This window comes from Thermothielavioides terrestris, chromosome 2, assembly GCF_000226115.1.
Source record: "Thermothielavioides terrestris NRRL 8126 chromosome 2, complete sequence".
Classification (NCBI taxonomy): Eukaryota; Fungi; Ascomycota; class Sordariomycetes; order Sordariales; family Chaetomiaceae; genus Thermothielavioides; species Thermothielavioides terrestris.
The window spans coordinates 4,803,950-4,823,039 of record NC_016458.1 but is presented as its reverse complement, the minus strand read 5'-3'; the positions used below and the strand labels follow the sequence as shown (position 1 = coordinate 4,823,039).

Genomic DNA, 19,090 nt, shown 5'->3' with positions numbered 1-19,090 from the left:
ACCACAGTACACAGTAACGATACATACATACACTAGTTACTCTAACCACAGAACCGGGCCTACACTACACTAGTGTAGTGTAGTGTAGTGTATAGTGTAGTGTAGGTTGCGTGGGATGAGCTCCCTGGCACGGTACTCGGTAGGTTAGGTACCTAAGGTACCTGAGTGAGGTGGGGTGGATGACGTCTCTCAGGCAGAGCATTTGGGAGGCCAGTTGAATGCGTCCTAAATTTTCGTGCGTGGTGTGCAAGGAATGCTGCAACGCCGAGTTACGGCTTCGGATCGTTTTCATCGCTCGTGTACTTATAATCCGTACACTAGTGCACTGAATCTATCCGGGTCCACTAAGACTGTTCTTAGCTAAATTTCCGGAAACAACTGGTCGAGGCGGGATACGGATACGGATACAGATACCTCAATCTCACAACCTAACCCACCCCTCCTCGAACCCAATGCCCGACCCCGCCGCCCACGCCGACGACACCATCTCGGCGCGCATCTCCCCGTCCTGCCCCGCCGAGACCCAGCGCATCCTGACGGCCGCCTGGGCGCACGACGTCGCCGCCGTCAAGAAGCTGCTCGACGCGCCCGGCCGCGCCAGCGTCCAGGACCCGACCACCGGCGAGACCCCGCTGCACGCCGCCATCCGCGCCTGCGGCGCCCCCGCAGAAGACGATGACCCGGCCGACCTGGAGGCCGCCCGCCAGACCGTCCACGAGTTGCTGCTGTGGGGCGCCATCTGGAATGACGTGGACGACCGCAACGAGACGCCCGGCTGCGTGGCCCAGCGGCTGGGGCGCGTCGAGCTGTATAATCTGTGCGTAGAGGCCGGCGTGAGGGCCGAGATGTTGTTTGGCGTGCTGGAGGGGTACGAGGAGTTGGGGAGTGTCGGGGAGGATGGGGAGGATGGGGAGGATCTTGAGGTGGTGGATGTGGAAGCCGGTGCTGGTGCCGGCGCCGGTGCCGATGCGGACATGGTCGTGGTCAGTGAAGAGGACGGCGACGAGGCGCCGGAGCTGGTTGATGTGGAGGGCAGTGGGCAGAATGGGGCGGTACAAGAGGACGAGGCAGAGGCGGAAGCAGAGCAGGACCAGGAGCAGCAGCTGGACGGGCCGAGGTTCCAACCACCCAAGGACGACACCAATGCCGATGTCAATTCGGAGGCATACTTGCGGTCGAAGCTGACGTACTCGGACGGGAAGCTGGTGGACGAGGACGGGAACGGCGTCATGATGGCATGGGAAACCGACATCATGCGCCAGAGTGTCGATGCTCTGCTGCCGGATAAACAGCCGGGGAAGAGAATTCTCAACATCGGCTTCGGCATGGGCATCATCGACACCATGTTTGCCGAAACCAAACCTGCCTGCCACCACATCATCGAAGCCCATCCCGGCGTCTTGGAACACATTGCCAGCCCGAGCTCCAAGTTCGGCTCCGCTTGGGAGGAAAGCGGTCCGGCCCCGGGCGCCTTCAAAGTCTACAACGGGAAGTGGCAGGATGTGTGTCAGGAGTTGCTCCAGCAGGGACACACATACGACGCCATCTACTTCGACACCTTTGGCGAAGACTACTCGCAGCTACGCATGTTCTTCACCGAGTTCATTCCCGGCCTCCTGGACGGCCAGGGCCGGTTCAGCTTCTTTAACGGTCTCGGTGCCGACCGCCGGATCTGCTACGATGTCTACACCAAGGTGGCCGAGCTGCATCTCGCCGATGCCGGCCTGGATGTCGATTGGAAGGTAATCGATGTTGACATGTCACATCTGGCTGAAGCTGGCAAGGGCGAATGGGAGGGGGTGAAGAGACGGTATTGGACGCTCGACAGTAAGCGCTCTGCTCCGCTTGGCTTCCGACTTGCTGCTGACAACTTGGTAGAATATCGCCTGCCGATTTGCACGTTCCTGGGTTGACAGTCGCCCTGGCCTTGCAAACGGAATCCTTGAGTGTGAGTGGCCGGAAAGGCTGCCTCTGAGCAAGGCTCGCAGGTCTGCCACGGCCGGTGTAGGCCTCAGTGCATGACCTGCATGCAGCCTTGCTCAGAACCTGCGCAATGGAACGCCCCTCCCATTTATCGTGCTGTCCACCGACAGCGCCAACTTGGTAATCACGCAGACGACTCCAGCGATTATCAGCGGAGGCCTACGAAAGCACAAAACAATGCTTGCCACGGAGACCGCCCGCAATTACTTCGGTATCCCCTCCGCTTCCCGAGAGCCGTCTCTACTCTTGCGCCGCGTTCGTCCCTGTGATCCCATGCCTGTAGTCAGCCTGATATGCCGTCCACAAAGCAACAGCGCCAAAGTCTGCTCCTCGCCGAGAACATCGCCCTTCTTTCTCTGCTCCGTCCATCTCCTACTGCTCCTCACGAGAATCCATGGCCAACTGCCGCGGACACTGACACTTCGAAACGGGCCCTCTCGCCCGCACAAGAGCTTGACCTAACGAGCGCATTCGCGTTTCTCTCTGGCATATCTGATGATGCGACTGATGTTGTGGCCGCCTGCGTCGAGGAGCTGGCGAGTGGGCGTGGAATCCGAGTCGTCGTTGCTGTAAACAAGCAAAACCCGGAGTCTAAGACCGGCATCCTCGCACGTATCAAGACCGGCCTTGAGGAAATCCTTGGCCATCTGTCCCGGGCCAACAGGGGTGCGTCTTTGCACCGAAATATTCCCTGAGTGTTCTACTAATGCGGCCGAGACAGAGGAGGATACCATTCTGGAGGACTTGATCCTCGATGCTGTCGTTCGCATGTGCAAGCATCGTATCCTCGGCCGAATAAATTCGAAGCGATCCGACGCAAGGTACAGCAAAACGGGAAGGGCCTTTCTAGGCTCGCTTCTTCAGGAAGCACTTAACGCCGTTCGCAGACACGGTCTTCGCAGACGGTTTGGATCTGACGTGAACGACTTCGCCAAGAATGCCGAACGTTTTCTGGACCGTCTGGCAAGTCTGGAAACCTGCCAGGAGGAGGTTATTCCAGAGCACATAAAGGGCGTTCTTCGTGCGGCTCATCGGCTCAACAAGATCAGTGATTTCGACCGAATCTTCCACGGGCTTAGTCCCAGGGACCTCAATCCGTCAATACAAGCGGGCCTCGTCAAGCGCTTAGCCAAGACCGCTCATTATTTGGAGTGCACCCTGTACCTGTTCCACACAGCCAAGACCTCCGGTATCTTCAAAGAGACAGACGTTGTGACCGTTAGTCTCGACTCCCAACTCTACGCCAGGAGCTTGGTCATACCTCCCCAGTGCAGTCTCGCAAGCTGCCTCTCCCGTTATGAGAGCGGCGCCTCAAATGTCTTCGGAAAGACGAACATCAGTTCTCGTCTACGCTTTTTGAATGAGAAAAACTCAGTTTTTCTTTCCAACATGCGGAAAGCGGTTCAGGAATCGCGTGTCCATGCCGAAGTACAAATCGTGTGCTACTACGAGCTTCATCCAGTTGCCCGGATGCCACGCTTCATCTGCTCAAGCAAAGACGCCTGCTACCTTTGCAACCTGTTCGTCCAAGTTCATGGCAAGTTCCACATGCCCAGGACTCACGGCAATCTCTACCCCGGATGGCGCCTCCCTTCGCTTCCTAGCCTCAACCACGCTCAGGCCCAGCTCAACAAGTCGCTGGAGGTCGAGATCAGAGGCATTATCCAGGGGCTCATAGCCTCTCCCCGTGCGGGTCTGGTGTTATCCCGAAACCAAAACGAAAGCACGGTTTTCAAACTTTCGACGTCACCGCCATCACTGCCGGGTTTTGTGCCACCGGCCGGGCCTCCTGACACGGACGTGGCGGCCGAACCAGCAGTAGAGGAGGCCGAGCAACGCCCACCGGACGGGCACCATCCTTCTGTTTCCGAGCCAAGTGCAGAAAGTCCCGACATCGCACCTGCTCCAGTCCCACCCCTCGTTCCCTCCAAACCGCAGATCTCAGCTGTTAGCCTGCCGGTGAGTCGGGCCTGCGGCCTGGACACGCCCGGATTGCCGAGCCCGGAGCCTCAAGGACATCCTCAACTTCAGCTGTCTGCTCTGACGGTTAATGGCCAACCTCCGAGCCGGGTGGTCGACTCAACTGGAACATCGGACGAGGCAACGGAGCCTCGCCTCGACCTGACGAAGAGCGACACTGTTCTCGGCCCGCCGGCACGACAGTCAGTGCTGAGTGAAGCAGGAATAAGAGTACAAGAACCAGGGTCATTACCGGGGTCCGAAGAGGGGGCAGAATTGGGGACGGAGTCGGGGCCAGCACCGGAAATCGAACCAGACCCGTTCTCAGAACCAGCACAGGTCCAGGTACCCGATTCATGCACACAGCCAGCCGCCAAACTAATCCCCAAACAAAACCCAACGCCAGCGGCCGAACCAGAACCCATCCTGACCAACTCCGTCCCAGGCCCAGCCTCCTTGCCGGAGCCGGAGCCAGCCCCCCTACCGGAGCCAAACCCAGCCTTCTTGCCGGAGCCAGAGCCAGCCTCCTTGCCCGAGCCAGAAACAGAGCCAGAGCCAGAGCCAAGAACATCACACCCCCTACCCCACACCCTCACCCTCACCCGCGGACAACCCCTCACCCTCCGCCTCGACAACCCCAAGACCACCACCACCACCCTCCCGTCCTTCACCGCCGCCGCAGGCCTGATCACAATCCACACCGAACTCATCCGCTCCCTGGCCACGCGACCCGGCTGCTCCCGCTTACCCGCCCCCGCTGTCTGTGTCCGGATCCAGTGGCTGCCGCGACGGCGGGCGGAAACCGTCTGCGCCGCCCGTCCGCGGGGGTTCGTGGACCTTGGGGCGCTGCGAGTGCGAGGGGGCGGGGGCGGGGTGGATGTCGATTGCGGGAGCGCCGAGGGGGTGTATCTTGCGTATGCCGGGGAGGTGGTTGCGGTGGAGGTGGAGAGGGGGGGTGGTGCTGTTGTGGGGGGTGCTGGGTAGGGATGGATGGTTTGGTTGGTTGAGATTTTGGGTCAAGGAGGGAAGGAAGTTGGGGAGATGACTGGGAGGTTGGGAGATGGCGTGTGCAGAACAACAAAAGGTACACAGCACTGTGGCTGCCCTTTGGATGCAGGTAATACCAGGCTAGATCAGATCAGATCAGATCAGATCCAAACGAGACACGGAACGCAGCAAGAGTTGCACATCCAAAATCCCATTACTCCCACGTGCAATGGCTATTGTACGCGCGTTTCTACCCTTTCATCCACGGAACGCCTTATCCCCTCACCCCTCACCCAGGCCGGCATACAGATAACTACTTCTACATGAGACTGCTCCGCCCACCAATCTCCATGCTCCCCTGGCCGTCCCTCATCTCCCCGCTCCGGCCGACGACGAACTCCCTGTAGATGCGCGCCAGCCGCGCCCGCTCCTCCGCGCTGATGCTCGCGCGCGTGCCCTCCAGCGCCTTTGCGAGGTGCGTCCAGCGGATGACCACCTCGGAGTTGCTACCGGCCGCTGCTGCACCGACGACGCCCTCGCCTTCGCCATAGGCACCACCACCACCAGCAGCAGTTCTGTTACCGTTGAGCAGGCCGCCGCCGCTGCCGGCCGAGGCGTTCTTGTGGAATTGCTTGGCGCGTTTGCGGGCGAGTTTGATGCTCTCCAGCTTGGCGGCAATGGCGGCTTGCTCGGCGAGCTGCGCAGCGCGCGTGCGCGGCGGGGCGGTGGTGTCCGCTGCGGGGGAGGGCGTCTCGTCCTCGCCGTAGCGGAACTGCACGAAGTTCTTCGATAATGGCGAGGAGGAGGAGGATGCCGCCGGTTTCCTTATAGCGACGGCGCCACGGCGGTTGGATGAGGTGGAGTTGACGCCGGCGTGCTGCTGCTCCCTGTCGTTGAGGACGTCGTGGATGGCTTCCAGCTGGGCGTTGGACATGAGAGCCTGGAGGTCGGCGCCGGAGAACCCCTCGGTGCGACGGCCCAACTCGAGCACGTGCTCATCGGACTCCCAAATCTCGTCGGCGACTTTGACCTTCTGGGCGAGCGCCCTGATGATGTCGAGGCGGTCTTCGAGCGTGGGGAAGTCGCAGAGCAGGGACTTGTCCAGACGGCCCGGTCTGAGCAGGGCGGGATCAATCAAGTCCGGGCGAGAGGTGGCGGCGAGGACGTAGACTCCGGAAAGACCCTCGGCGCCGTCCATCTGGGTCAGCAACTGGTTGACAACCCTGTCGGTGACGCCGGTGGAGTCGTGGCCGCGCTTAGGGGCAATGGAGTCGAACTCGTCGAAGAAGAGGACACACGGCTTGGCGGCTTGGGCGCGCTCAAAGAGGTCTCTGACGCTCTTCTCTGACGCGCCAATGTATTTGTTGAGAATCTCGGGTCCCTTGACGCTGATGAAGTTGAGACCGCACTCGCCCGCCACGGCGCTGGCCAAGAGGGTCTTGCCGCAGCCGGGGTAGCCGTACAGCAGGAGACCGGAGCGTAGCCGGAGAGGACACTGGGCAAATATGGGTGCGTACTTGGTTGGGTACTGCAGCGTTTCGAGGAGGACTTGGCGGGTTTCCTTCAGGCCTCCGATAGAGGAGAAGGTCGTGGTGGAACTCTGCAGCGTGACGTTCCGCAACGAGGCCGGAGTGAAGCCCTTGAGGGCCTTGTCAAAGTCGGTGTGGCTCAAGTGTATGGTGGTTATGTCGGGATTCGCGGATTCCGCAACAATCCGGCCCAGTGCCTCGTTGCGTGCTCTCGAGACCAGCAGGATTAAGTCGCCCGGCATGTAGCCATCCGTCTGGCCAGCAATATCCAAAAAGTCGAGGTCATCGTCAAGGATGAATCCACTCGGCTTGCTCCCAGGCGACTTCCGACTCGGGCGGCTTGGGCCGTCCATCCAGCCACCGCCTTCATCGCCGGTGGTACTACCGTCGGCGGTGGTTGGGCGACTACCCTGATCGTCCAGATGTTCCGCTTCATCTCGGGAAACCGAGCCCTGTTTCGTCAGGGCTTCCAGGATGCGTCGCCTGGTCTCCTTATTGGGAGCACCCAGGTCGACGATCTCGCGGGCGATGTGGCCGCCGACCAGGACGTTATGCAGCGAGTCCTTGCTCTGGCATGTGGCGAGCAGGACGACGTTGCTATCCCTGGCGCAGTACTGTCTGACCATGCAACGTATGGCTTCGCTGATTTGTCGACTTCGGCCGTTCTCGTTGCCGACCTGCAGCTCCGTCTCGGCCGGGCAGAGCCGATCCAAGTCATCCAAGATAACGACGGCTCGACCGCCGAGCCGCGCACCCCAGCTGGCGGCCATGAACAGGTGATTCAGCGTCTCCTTGACGGTGGATATCCTGCTTTCATCATTTACCAGCTTGGTGCATGGGAAATACGTCGTATGGTAAAGTTGGGATGAGCGCATGGCACGAGCGACCGACTGCGCGACCGACGTCTTGCCCGAGCCCTGTCCGCCGGTCAGGAGGACCGAGGACATGTGCGAGAGGTGAGACTTGAGTCTCTCCAGCAGCGAGTCGATGCCAACAAGGAGCGAGTCGGGCGAGTCCGGGACCTGATGGGCATCGGAATTGGAAAACCACGAGGGTTTTGGCACGGACGGTTGGACCACAATGGGCAATTTCCAATCCGCACCCAGAATCCAGTTCAGGGGCTTCTTCCCCGAACCTTGAGACGCAGTGTGGGGGGTTTCGAACCTTACAATAGCCCCTTCCCAGCCTCGGGGACATGCCAGCCCGTCATGGACGCCCAGGATTTGGCCATCGGTGAGGGGGCCCTGCAACAGGCCGGTTCCGCCGGGCCCGTAGATGTGCTTGATTTGATTGGCCGCCTCTTCTTTTTCAGCCCTGGACTGGCCGCCAAACTTGAGGCCGGACAGAGACGCTGGTTTGGATGGCTGGAAGGGGAAAATCTTGAGCTTTTGCACCGAGTCACGCGAGATGCCTTCCTGGTCAGGCGTCTTTCGGGGCATCTGAGACGGAGCCGGCTCGATTTTCACGATGCCGCCAACCATCGACTGGCAACCGAGTGCGGCGCAGAGGGGGGAGGAAAGCGCAGCCGTCTGTCCATCCGGTGGCTCATCCCACGGCTGGAGGTGGGCAACGATCTTGGTAGACGCTATTGCTGCAGGCTCCGCCTCTTGCGGCTGGTCGGAAGATCCGAGAGACTGCTGAAGCCCGGCAGGCCGCACAACACTGACAGAGACCCATTTTACTCCCTTTAACTCCTTCGCGGAGAACAGATCGCGATCGACCCAGACAGCGAGGTCCTGGCTTGGCGTCTCACCGTCAAACCAGTCCTGGCAGTTCTTGCGGTCAATACCCCTGAAGAACAGCACTGGCTTCTTCTCCTCCCGGGAACTCTTTCTCCGGGCTGTGCTTGTCGAGCTTTTGCCGCTTTTCCTGGATGCGCCGCCCACGCTGCCACTGTCCCTGTTACTCCGCTGTTTTTGTCTCGTCTTGGGCGCCACAACGGCCTCGGCGTCGGGGGCGATTTTGGCGAAAGGCGTGTCGGCGGGCGGAGCAGGCTCTAGCGACAGGACTTTTATGTTCGCAGTTGACGTTTGGGATAGGTGCAGCGTGAGGGGGTGAGTAGGACCAAAGGCGGGACTGGGCACGGCGCGGATCTGGAACAGCAGGTTGTCCTCCAGGAAGGTGCCGTGCAGCTCAATCATCTCCCAGTCCTCGGGCGTCAGGGGTTCGATGTGGACGGTGTGGACCAGAGGCGGATCGAAGTGGATGGTTGCCGTGACTTTCTGGCCGTCCTTGAGTCCCAGGGTGGCTGCGAAGGTAGCGTCCATCTCGACAAGGGGCACCTCCTGGTCGCGGGCACCGCGAGATGCGCTGATCCCGTCTCTCCCGACAATCGGAGCAAGCCTTCGCTTGCTGGGCATGCCGGTCCATCCAACGTAGACGGACTTGGTCGAGGCGGCAGGCTCCGGGCCGTTGGGCGCCCCAGGGGCAGCGGGCACGCGGTAGTTGAGCTCGACGACGACATTTTGCGCGGGCTAGAGAAGAGAGAACAAAAGCCGTCAATTAGAGGTCCCAGAAAGTCTTTGTCTCCACGACGACCGGCAGAGCAGCCAGCAACTCACCGTGTTGACGTTCGCGAGCAGCGATGCCAGCGACGGCGGCAGGTTGACGAGACAATTCTGCAGATGTACCAGCGCGATCTCGGCAGCCGACGACTGCGCGCTCTTGCGCGGCGCCATTTTAGGCTCGCGCGAACCCGGAATTGCGTGTGCGTGGTTGTGATGTACTTTCAAAAAGCATCAAGCATTTCTACAATAGGGACGGAGAGTTGGCTCAACCACATCCCACTTTCGCAGCCAGCACAACTTCGGCGACGGTAACCCAAGGTACACTAGCTCTGAACGGGAGGCGGCTTGCCGGCAACTCGCATGTGCCGAGGCAAGCCCACGGCGACCGAGTCCGGTTGCATTGCAGGGTGGGTCAGGTCGGGGGCTGGGCCTGGTCGGCAGGGGCTGCTGAGGAACGTGCACCCGCCCATGCCAAGAGGTTCTGAGCAGCTGGCTCCAGCTGCCATTGTCAACAGGCGTAACTTCCTGCTTGGAGCGCGGTGCTCAATTACCCCTGGGCTCAGACGCGCGAAAAAGCGCGTCTGCGTGTCTTTGGACGCGCCCCCCTGTCACCAGCAGCCCCAGCCTCCCACATGCAAGCGCCCGTGGGTTTTCTTATCACAATCCATGACACCCAGCAAGTGAGCACAGAGCCTCAATCCGCCGCACACAGGAGCCCATCTCCCTTCCTCCCACCCCCGAGAACCGCCAGCCCCGCGCAAACGGTCAATCACGCCCGCGACCATGGCGCTCCTACAGATGAAGGCGCCTGTTGACTATCAGGTGCAACAGAGTGAGTGCAGAGAGATGAGAAAGCTGCTGGATGTTTTCTTTGCGTGTGGCCGCTGACGGTGGGCCAGCCGCTTTCGAGAGCTTCCTATCCGACTTCAAGGCGTCCCCCCAAGAAACCATCACCCATGCGCTAGGCAGCATCAACATCGACGAGGACGACCTGAGCGAGGACGAGTATGACTTTATGGACGAGGACGATAATGCGCGGCAGCAGCGCCTGCGCGAGAAGGCCCAGCAACGGGCGGGACCCCGCCACAAGTACCGCGACATGCTCCAGCAGCTCGCCGATCGGAAACTCAGCGAGTTTGTGATCGACCTGGACGACCTCTACTCGTACGAGCAGGACCTGAACGAGGGGCTCAAGCTGGTAGAGTGCGTCGAGAGCAATACGAAGCATTACGTGGAGATCCTGTCGCGGGCAATCGACAAGCTCATGCCGGCGCCGAGCGACAACATCACCTTCAAGGACGACGTGCTCGACGTGCTGATGGCGAACCGAATGCAGCGCAACCAGATGCTGGCAGGCATTGCCGACAGGGAATCAGATCCCACCATCCTGAACGACCAGTACCCGGCACAGCTCACCCGGCGATACACGCTGGTCTTCAAGCCGAGGACCCCGACCCCTGAGAACCAGCTGAAGGCGCTGTCTGTGCGCCAGGTGCGCGGCGACCACCTCGGCCGTCTCATCACCATCCGCGGTATTGCGACGAGGGTTTCCGACGTCAAGCCCATCGTCCAGGTCAGCGCCTACACCTGCGACCGCTGCGGTTGCGAGATCTTCCAGCCCGTGACCGACAAGCAGTACGGGCCCCTCACCGTGTGCCCGTCCAAGGACTGCGAGGAGAACCAAGCCAAGGGCCAGCTGTACCCTTCGTCAAGAGCGTCCAAATTCTTGCCCTTCCAGGAGGTCAAGATCCAGGAGCTGGCCGAGCAAGTGCCCATCGGCCAGATCCCGAGGACTCTGACTGTCCTGTGCTACGGCAGCCTGGTCCGGCAGATCAACCCCGGCGACATCGTCGATGTCGCTGGCATCTTCCTCCCCACTCCTTACACGGGCTTCAAGGCGCTGCGCGCCGGTCTTTTGACCGACACCTACCTCGAGGCGCACCACGTAGTGCAGCACAAGAAGGCGTACGAAGACATGGAGATCGACCCCCTCATGGCCCGGAGAATTGCCAGGTTCACGCAATCAGGAAACCAGTACGAGTACCTAGCGAAGTCGATTGCCCCGGAGATCTACGGCCATCTCGACGTCAAGAAGGCCCTCCTGCTGCTGCTGGTCGGCGGCGTGACCAAGGAAGTCGGGGACGGCATGAAGATCCGCGGCGACATCAACATCTGCTTGATGGGTGACCCGGGTGTGGCCAAGTCGCAGCTGCTCAAGTACATCTCCAAGGTCGCGCCGCGCGGCGTGTACACGTCGGGCCGCGGCAGCAGCGGCGTCGGTCTCACCGCCGCCGTGATGCGCGACCCCGTCACCGACGAGATGGTCCTCGAGGGCGGCGCCCTCGTGCTCGCCGACAACGGCATCTGCTGCATCGACGAGTTCGACAAGATGGACGACAACGACCGCACCGCCATCCACGAAGTCATGGAGCAGCAGACCATCAGCATCTCCAAAGCCGGCATCAGCACCAGGCTCAATGCGCGCACCTCGATCCTCGCGGCGGCCAACCCGCTCTACGGGCGCTATAATACGCGCCTGTCCGCCGTCGAGAACATCAACCTGCCCGCCGCCCTGCTCTCCCGCTTCGACATCTTGTTCCTGCTGCTCGACACGCCCACGCGCGAGACAGACGCGCAGCTCGCCAAGCACGTGGCCCACGTGCACATGCACGGCCGGCACCCGGACCTGGGCACCGCGGACGGCGTGGTGTTCTCGCCGCAGGAGGTGCGGGCGTACGTGGCGCAGGCGCGCACGTTCCGGCCGGTCGTGCCGCAGGCCGTGTCCGAGTACATGGTCAAGACGTACGTGCGGCTGCGCAACGCGCAGCGCCGCGCCGAGCAGCGCCGCCTGCAGGCCAACAACTTCGGCCACACGACGCCCCGCACGCTGCTCGGCGTCGTGCGCCTCGCCCAGGCGCTCGCCCGCCTGCGCTTCAGCAACACCGTCTCGCACGAGGACGTCGACGAGGCCCTGCGCCTCGTCGAGGCCAGCAAGGAGAGCCTGGCCACCGACGACCGCGCCCAGAGCGGCCGCCGCGCCATGAACGCCAGCAGCAAGATCTACAACCTCGTCAAGGGCCTGGCCGATTCCGGCGCCTGCCGCCCGGACGATGCCGACGACGACGACGAGGAGGACGACGGCGAGGGAGGCTACGGCATCGAGCTGAGCATGCGCAAGGTCAAGGAGCGCGTCATTGCCAAGGGCTTCACCGAGAACCAGTGGCTGGCCGCGCTGGAGGAGTACACCGACCTGGATGTGAGTATTTCTAACCCTTCTCTCCCTTCCCTTCATATATAGCTAACTGTTCTCCCAGGTCTGGCAAACGGCTGGCAACGGCACGCGGCTGGTGTTTGTCACTGCTGGCAACGCCGAGAGGGAGGGCAGCCAGGAGTTGTGAGCGCGTGGGGCTTGGTGTGGTCCCATTTTTTCCCCTGTCTCTCTTAATTTCGAGATGTTACGGTTGCATTCACACATCGTTTGTTTGTCGGTTCTGTGTGTCTGCTTCATCTGGCGTTACTTAGGGCGGGTAGCCTGGGAAATTGAACGGGTGGGTGTATGGCTGACGATGGGAAAAGAGGGGCTTGATATCGAGGCTGTCGTACGTCTAGATACGAGACCGTGCAATGGAGCGATGTGAACCAAATGCCAAGCATGACCTTTCTGATGATACCCTGCCATGTTCAACTGTCTTTTTTTTAGTTGTGCTTGAACCATGGGTAAATACAGCGTCGTCAAACCCGCGAGACACGCGTAACCAAACCAAGACCATCATGAGAGGGACAACATCTGGCAGTCTATAAATACAGGCTTACATTTATTTCTATACACCAGCTCATAGATTACATGGTGGCCCACCCCACCCCATTTTAAATCCGCATGGTCAGCAGCGCAGCCCGCTCCATCTCGCCCAGCACGCCGCTGCCGCCGAGCGTCCACTTCTCCGTGACCGTCTTCTCGTCGATGGTGGCGCGGAACATGCCGCTGGCGGCCCAGTACTCCATCAGGGCGCGGGCCTCGAGCTTGCTGACGCCGCCGACGCGGAGCACGCGGACGGAGCGCAGGACGGCCTCGACGCGGTCGTCGTAGCCGCGGAAGAAGGGGTCCTTCTGCGGCACGTCGGCGGCGGCGGCGCCGGCCTGCTCGGCCAGGCGCTGCGCCAGCGAGAGTTCCATGCTCGGGGCGCGCGGCGCGTTGTTGCGGCTGGTGGCGGCCAGCACGGCGCCGCCGCCGGGCAGCGGCAGGCCGCCGCCCAGCGCGTTCATGAACAGCCGCACGAGGGAGAGGTCGTGCGAGTGGATCAGCTCGAAGGACGGCGAGCGGTAGTCCGACATTTTCATCGCGTGGGCGAGCCCGTCCATCGACAGCAGGATGGGCGGCCGGGTGCCGCGCCGCGCGGTGAGCTCGCGCCAGAGCGCCTGGAACACGGGCCAGGCCGCGTCGGGCTCCTTCGCCGAGCTGACGAGCGTCAGGAGGGGCGTGTTGGCGGTGATGTTCTGCGGGAGCCCCTGGTGCGAGCTGACGGTGAAGGTCTTGGCCAGGACCTTCTCGTTGGCGCGCCTGATGTTCTGGAGCAGCTTCAGCGTGTAGACAGGCTGCATGTACTGGACCGGGTTGGTGTCGGGGATAGGGGCGTATTCCGTGCAGGCGGTGGTGAGCTCTTGCGCTGCCGAAGGGTTAGCGAGCGGCAACACACAAGCGGCGCTGGAAAAGAGAAGAGCATAAGGGCGGCATACCCTCGGGGAAATGGATGACGATCCAATTGTTGAGGAAGGCATATGTCATTGCCTGGAGCAGCATCAGGCTCTTGCCCGTCACCTTGTCGCCCGTGACGACGAGCCGCAGGGTCTGCTGCTGGTCGGCCGAAGCCTGCATCTGGCTCGCCAGGTCGACCGTCTCCTTCCGCACCAGCACCGACGGTTTCCGGAACATGCCCCAGCACTGTGTCGTCTTGAAGGCCTCGGCGGCGCGCAGCTGGTCCTGCACCTCTTCGGGGATAGCCAGGACCCTGGCAATGTTCTGAGAGTCGGCCAGGTCCGCCGGGCCAAGGTCGGTCAGCCACGGCACGGGGATGGCATTGTCGTTGCTGAGCGTGATGCGCTTGCGGTAGGCCTTGCGCTCGCCGGGCAGCGGAGTCCTGCCCCTATCGATCTTGTCTTTCTTGAACTTGCCGAGCTTCAACATTTTCCCCTTGCGGCGGTTGACTCGTGGCTCGTTCCCCTCCTTTGCGAGTGCGCCAGACGTCGAGAACGGCGCTGACCGGGCGAGGGACGCGGCAAGCAGCGGGACCGCCCTCGGGGTCAAAGTTGGAATGGGTATTGGTATCGGAACCGCGGTCGACCGGACCGCCGCCGACGGCCGCACGAGGCAGCGCAGCCCGCGGGGCGCCGACATGGTGTGCCGCTGTGCTGTGTATATCTGGTCGTTTCTGTCGGCAGCAGCGGGCGGCTCTATTGCATCGTCGGGGTGCCGTCCAAGTCGCCAATGCCAGCCGGCCGCAGCGGGTCAAAATCTCTGAACGCGCGCGAGTGTCGTTGCAGTTCGGGTCTGCCAAGACTGTGCACCAGAGCTACGCTGAATGTGGTCGTTTTCGTTGCAGGGTTAGGGTCAGAAGTGAAGCAAGATTGCGCAACACCACAACACCGCAACGGCATCGCAGTGGGAAAGTGGGGCCGTCTATTTTACCGCCATTGACCGCCTAAATTTTGGGATCTTAGATCTGTATCCGTCCCTGCGAATCGTAACCTCTGCTTCAGGAAAGGGACAAGACTTGCACGGCCAAGCCGACAACCACCGTCCAGTGCCAATTCTCACCGAATTCCTTCGTCTCCACATCCCATAGCCGTCAAAATGTCCGCGACGGCCTCCCAAACCCCCAAACTCCCCGTCACGGTCGACAAGCCGACGCCCTACACCTTCGACCTGGGCCTGCTGCTCGCCAACGACCCGAACCCGCTCTCGCTGCCCGCCACGAACGACCGCGCAGCCCTCGAGAGCCACCTCGCCGCGATCGCGCGCGACGGCGCGCAAGTGCTGATCAACCAGCTGCTGACGACGTGCGCGATCAGCTCGACGCCGCAGGGGGTGCTGCTGTCGCTGCCGCCGCCGCAGACGGCGCTGCCGCGGGAGAAGCCGGTGCCGACGCCCAAGCCGGAGACCAAATGGTCGGCGTTCGCCAAGCGGCGCGGGATCAAGCCCAAGACGCGCGAGCAGCGGCGCAACCTGCAGTACAACGAGGCGACGGGCGAGTGGGAGCGGCGGTGGGGGTACAAGGGCGCGAACAAGGCCGGCCAGGACGAGCCGATCGTGGAGCTGGACCCGCGCAAGGAGGCGGAGCGCAAGGAGGGCACCAGCGTCCGCGGCGACAAGCGGCGCGAGATCCGGGAGCGGATCAAGAGGAACGAGCGGCGGATGCGCAGGAATCAACGGCGAGCGGAGGGGAGGAAGTAATATTTTCCTGTTTTTTCTTTCTTTCTTTTGTGCATACGGTGATTCCGACAGGAAAGGGCGGAGAAGGTGATGCGGGTGGCTCATCTGGTTTGCATTTAACGGGCGTTTATTCGTGTCAATGGTTTTATAGGCGTCAAGGAACTTCGGGGAAAGGGAAGGAACAAGGGAAGGGACAGAACATCCTCTACCTCCTCTCATGCTCGTTTAGGGAGTTGTCTCGGCAAAATCAACCGGCGGACCAAACTACAACCATTGCAGCGGATTGCTGATGTTTCGAGAAAGATTCAACCTGTCACCAGGACAGCCATGCGGTTCACTACCTCTCAACCCAGGCCCCCTATCGTACACCTCCTCTCCCGTCCTCCAAGATCGAGGCCGCGGTCCTCCGTACGACGCTTTTGTCTGCTTGCGTTCCAAATCAAGAAAACAAGCGGGATCCGGATCGCCTTAGCTCGATCCCAAAAAAGCAGCGGAGGACAACGCGCCCCGTATCCTCCTCCAACTGACCCCTCCTTCTACCACGTTTCAATAATATAGCTCCCCTCGTTAAGCCATGCAACCCGAGGGAACTATCCCATCCCGTGTCCCCAGACCCCCCCTTCATCTCCTCATTATCCGCGCGCCGAACAACCGTATCAGGGGTGAGGCGAACGAACGGAATCAAAGTGCAAAATGGATCAAGTCCGGTTTCTCTGACGACTAGACGAGGGATGCGTGAAACTCCAAAGAAGTGGATGGGGTATTCCAACCGAAAGGGGTCCAAAGAAAAAAAAAAAGTCGCACGCAGGGAAAATGACGCTTGATCGGTGGAAGTGTCGTGACTGGAAATGATGTGATGGGGTGGCAACGTTGAGATGAACCGGCCGCGATGCCCTCGGTACACACGAGATGAGTATGCGGTGTCGGTGTCTATGGACAGACAGCGTTAAGGAGGCCAGGACCGAGTTGTGAACGGCGCAACGTCGTTATGATAGTGGTTGATGACGCTCCGCAGGCTCGCAGACGCGAACAGCAGACACAGGCCATCCGCCTGCCCCCTGATATCGATGCAGGAAACTCATCGGCAAGCCGGTTCAAAATTTCAACGGCGATAACGGCTTGATAGGCGAGAGCGGGCGCAGGTCGCCCGACTGCCTCGGCGGCGTGGCCTCCCGCTCGCTGCTGGCCGTGAGCGTTGTCGAGATGGTCGAACTCGTCTCGGCACTCTCGGTCTCGGCCGTCGTCGGCTTCTTTTTCAAACGCGACCCTTTTTGCTCGGTCGCCCCACGGTTCGGGCTCTTGTTGCTATCCGACGAAGAGATGTTCCAATCTTCCTGCTTGGCCTCCTCGGCCGTGGGGTTGCCGTTGCCGTTCTTTTTCTGCTCCCCCGATCCCTTGGGTGGCGGCTGGTCGAAGAGCGCATACTCCTCCTCGATGTACTTGGCCTCGTTCTTGCATCCTTTCCAGCAATCGCGCCAGTCGCAGACCAGGAACTTGAAGCAAAAAGTGTCAATCTTCATGCACGGCTGGAAGCAGATGCACAGATTGCGGAAGTCCATCTTGTTCTTCTCCGAATGGGCGAGAAGCAGGCTCAGATGGCAGGTGATGGCAAAGAGGAGGTAGTAGTTGAAAGGCGGCAGGTTGGACAGCTCGTCGATGAGCATTTGCGGTACCTTCTCCGCCCCGGCGCATTCCCTCGCTATCCTCTCCTGGGCCTCCTTAGGAAACAGCTCGTCAGGAAGCTCGCGCAACCACGCCTTGAGCATGGAGCCGATGATGTTGATGTCGTACAGATCCGGCTGCTCGAAGAGATCTACGTCCAGCTCTGCGCAGCCGAGTTAGCAAACCGCCAGCGGAAGATCGACGGAAAAGCTGCTGCAAAACGTACCCTCATCAAACTTGCGCTGCCATTTCTTGATCTGCGGCCCGCTACCGGGCACTCGATAGAGGCCCTCCACCTCGCTACCCTTGTAGTTGAGGTAGTCTATCGCCCTCCAGGGAAATGCGGGCATCCAGAACTCGGTCTTGTCTCGAGAATGCTCCAGTCTCTTCGATATCCGGGTAAGGCGTGTTTGTTCGACCAGCGGCAGGTTGATGACCTTGAGAACGTAGTGCTCATCGTCCACCACCGGCTCCTTGGGAGCGGGCGCCTCGTTCCTGGAGCTCCCGCCGCCAAAAAACCGGTTGCTGAGGATGCCCGCCGCTTTACTGTGCTTGAGATTGCTGAAGAAGGCCGCTCCAGGTGTCGGGGTGTAACCGGTCGGCTGTGCCCTCTGGTTCGGATCCAGGTCCCGACCTTTTCCGCTGACGTCCCTGGATTGAGCCCGCTCGGCGGAGTGATTTCTGACGGCCGAGGACATCATCTCGCGAAAAGACCGATCGCGAGATTGAATGGGAGCCGTCCTCGGAGCCGAGGCTGAAGTGTAGGGTCGTTCAGGCTCGGCAGGCTTGGCCGGTGCCGCTGCGGGTGCCAGGGCAGGTGCTTGAGCGAGCTGCTCCTTTGGGCTGGGACTGTCTTTACTATCCTTGTCTTTGATTGACCTTGAGCGGCCGAGCAATGTGAAAGGTTTGGGCTTGGACTTTTTCGAGGACGAGGTGACCGCGTTGCCCTGGCTGTCGTAGTCCGTTGTGGACGCTAGCGACACTTCGGATCTGGATGGTACTGGCGTGTACGGCTTTTGCAGTGAGGCGTCGGGATGGGCTGAGTCTGGAGATGGCGGCACGCGACGCTGTTAGTGCAACTTGAAACAAGAAAGACAACGATGAGCCAGACACGTATGGCGCTTTGGTGCAGGATCGGCAGCGGCAGAAAAGTCCAGGCGGGGCGGGCGGGTATAGAAGAGCACCGGGCTAATAACACGGGGCATGACGTGTTTGCTTACCGGAATGCTTGATGCTTTGTTTCGAGTGCGACGGGCGGTCCGAGTCTCGCGACATGGTTTCGGTGCGGGAATTCGAGTGTTGGTGCACAATTGGACGGTCCGAGGCCTTGGCCGCCTTCCCAAAGTTGAAGAAGAAGCCCGACTTGGAGGCCTTGTCGTCGCCGCGCCGCGGATGTCTGTGGCCCAGCTGCTGATGGTGTTGGTCCGCAGCATGGGCTCTTGGCGAAGGCTGCGGCGGGTTCTGGTTCTCTTGCTGATGTTCCTCTAGCGACTGGCGGGGCTGGTGAAGCACATCGGCAAGCGGTAGAGAACGCTCTCCAAGGCCGGCAGCGTCCTCTGTGGTGTGCTGGCCGTTCCGGAAGGGCGAGCGGGGGGAACGGGGCGACGATGTATCGGGCGGCGGTCTCGCGGAATTGGGGACCGTTGTTTCACCAGTGGGCGCAGCACGCGACTCGTCACCAGGACGCACAGTGCCCCCCAGCGAGAGCGGCTGCGGTGCAGCTTTGCGGCCCATTCCAGTCGGGACAGGCTGCGAGATGGGCAGCCGGGCCACTCGGCTCACCTGGCTCCCAGACGGTGCCTGGGTGTAGGAGCGTTCGGACGGGGGTAGGCAGCGCCGGTACGGAGGAACGAGGCGTGGGTGTTCCTGATTTGCGCGCCGCCCAGGACGGAGAAAACGTTAAGCTATCCGTAATGGACGCAGTGGTGCTTGCACGGCAGCCCAAGACCGGCAGCTGCGCACTGTTGCGGGCGTGCCGCAGTCACACAGTGCCGGGGGTGACGGGGTAACAGAATGAAAATAGGCGGATTGCTGTC

At 61.1% G+C, this 19,090-nt stretch overlaps 6 protein-coding genes across 6 annotated transcripts; 3 read left to right on the top strand and 3 right to left on the bottom strand.

The window, feature by feature from the left end:
* Positions 1 to 244: 244 nt before the first annotated feature.
* Positions 245 to 2,037, top strand: THITE_2114023 (uncharacterized protein). Its single transcript, XM_003652432.1, has one exon. The coding sequence runs from the start codon at positions 453 to 455 to the stop codon at positions 1,911 to 1,913; it is 1,461 nt and encodes a 486-aa protein (XP_003652480.1). The 5' UTR covers positions 245 to 452; the 3' UTR covers positions 1,914 to 2,037.
* Positions 2,038 to 4,888: 2,851 nt separating this feature from the next.
* THITE_2114020 (uncharacterized protein) lies at positions 4,889 to 9,329 on the bottom strand. The gene is made up of 2 exons (XM_003652431.1): positions 9,020 to 9,329; positions 4,889 to 8,932 (listed from the first exon to the last, which is right to left on the bottom strand). Exons 1-2 carry the CDS (start codon positions 9,134 to 9,136, stop codon positions 5,249 to 5,251), a joined length of 3,801 nt encoding a protein of 1,266 aa, XP_003652479.1. The 5' UTR covers positions 9,137 to 9,329; the 3' UTR covers positions 4,889 to 5,248.
* Positions 9,330 to 9,543: 214 nt separating this feature from the next.
* THITE_2114018 (uncharacterized protein) lies at positions 9,544 to 12,476 on the top strand. Its single transcript, XM_003652430.1, has 3 exons — positions 9,544 to 9,797; positions 9,865 to 12,221; positions 12,280 to 12,476. Exons 1-3 carry the CDS (start codon positions 9,749 to 9,751, stop codon positions 12,361 to 12,363), a joined length of 2,490 nt encoding a protein of 829 aa, XP_003652478.1. The 5' UTR covers positions 9,544 to 9,748; the 3' UTR covers positions 12,364 to 12,476.
* A 112-nt stretch (positions 12,477 to 12,588) lies between these two features.
* THITE_2114017 (uncharacterized protein) lies at positions 12,589 to 14,519 on the bottom strand. Its single transcript, XM_003652429.1, has 3 exons — positions 13,700 to 14,519; positions 12,779 to 13,629; positions 12,589 to 12,650 (listed from the first exon to the last, which is right to left on the bottom strand). The coding sequence occupies exons 1-2, from the start codon at positions 14,355 to 14,357 to the stop codon at positions 12,833 to 12,835; spliced, it is 1,455 nt and encodes a 484-aa protein (XP_003652477.1). The 5' UTR covers positions 14,358 to 14,519; the 3' UTR covers positions 12,589 to 12,650; positions 12,779 to 12,832.
* Positions 14,520 to 14,647: 128 nt separating this feature from the next.
* On the top strand, positions 14,648 to 15,721 carry THITE_2114015 (uncharacterized protein). Its single transcript, XM_003652428.1, has one exon. It carries the CDS (start codon positions 14,814 to 14,816, stop codon positions 15,411 to 15,413), a length of 600 nt encoding a protein of 199 aa, XP_003652476.1. The 5' UTR covers positions 14,648 to 14,813; the 3' UTR covers positions 15,414 to 15,721.
* Positions 15,722 to 16,251: 530 nt separating this feature from the next.
* THITE_2114014 (uncharacterized protein) lies at positions 16,252 to 18,873 on the bottom strand. The gene is made up of 3 exons (XM_003652427.1): positions 18,275 to 18,873; positions 17,281 to 18,099; positions 16,252 to 17,217 (listed from the first exon to the last, which is right to left on the bottom strand). The coding sequence occupies exons 1-3, from the start codon at positions 18,786 to 18,788 to the stop codon at positions 16,487 to 16,489; spliced, it is 2,064 nt and encodes a 687-aa protein (XP_003652475.1). The 5' UTR covers positions 18,789 to 18,873; the 3' UTR covers positions 16,252 to 16,486.
* Between the last annotated feature and the right edge of the window lie 217 nt (positions 18,874 to 19,090).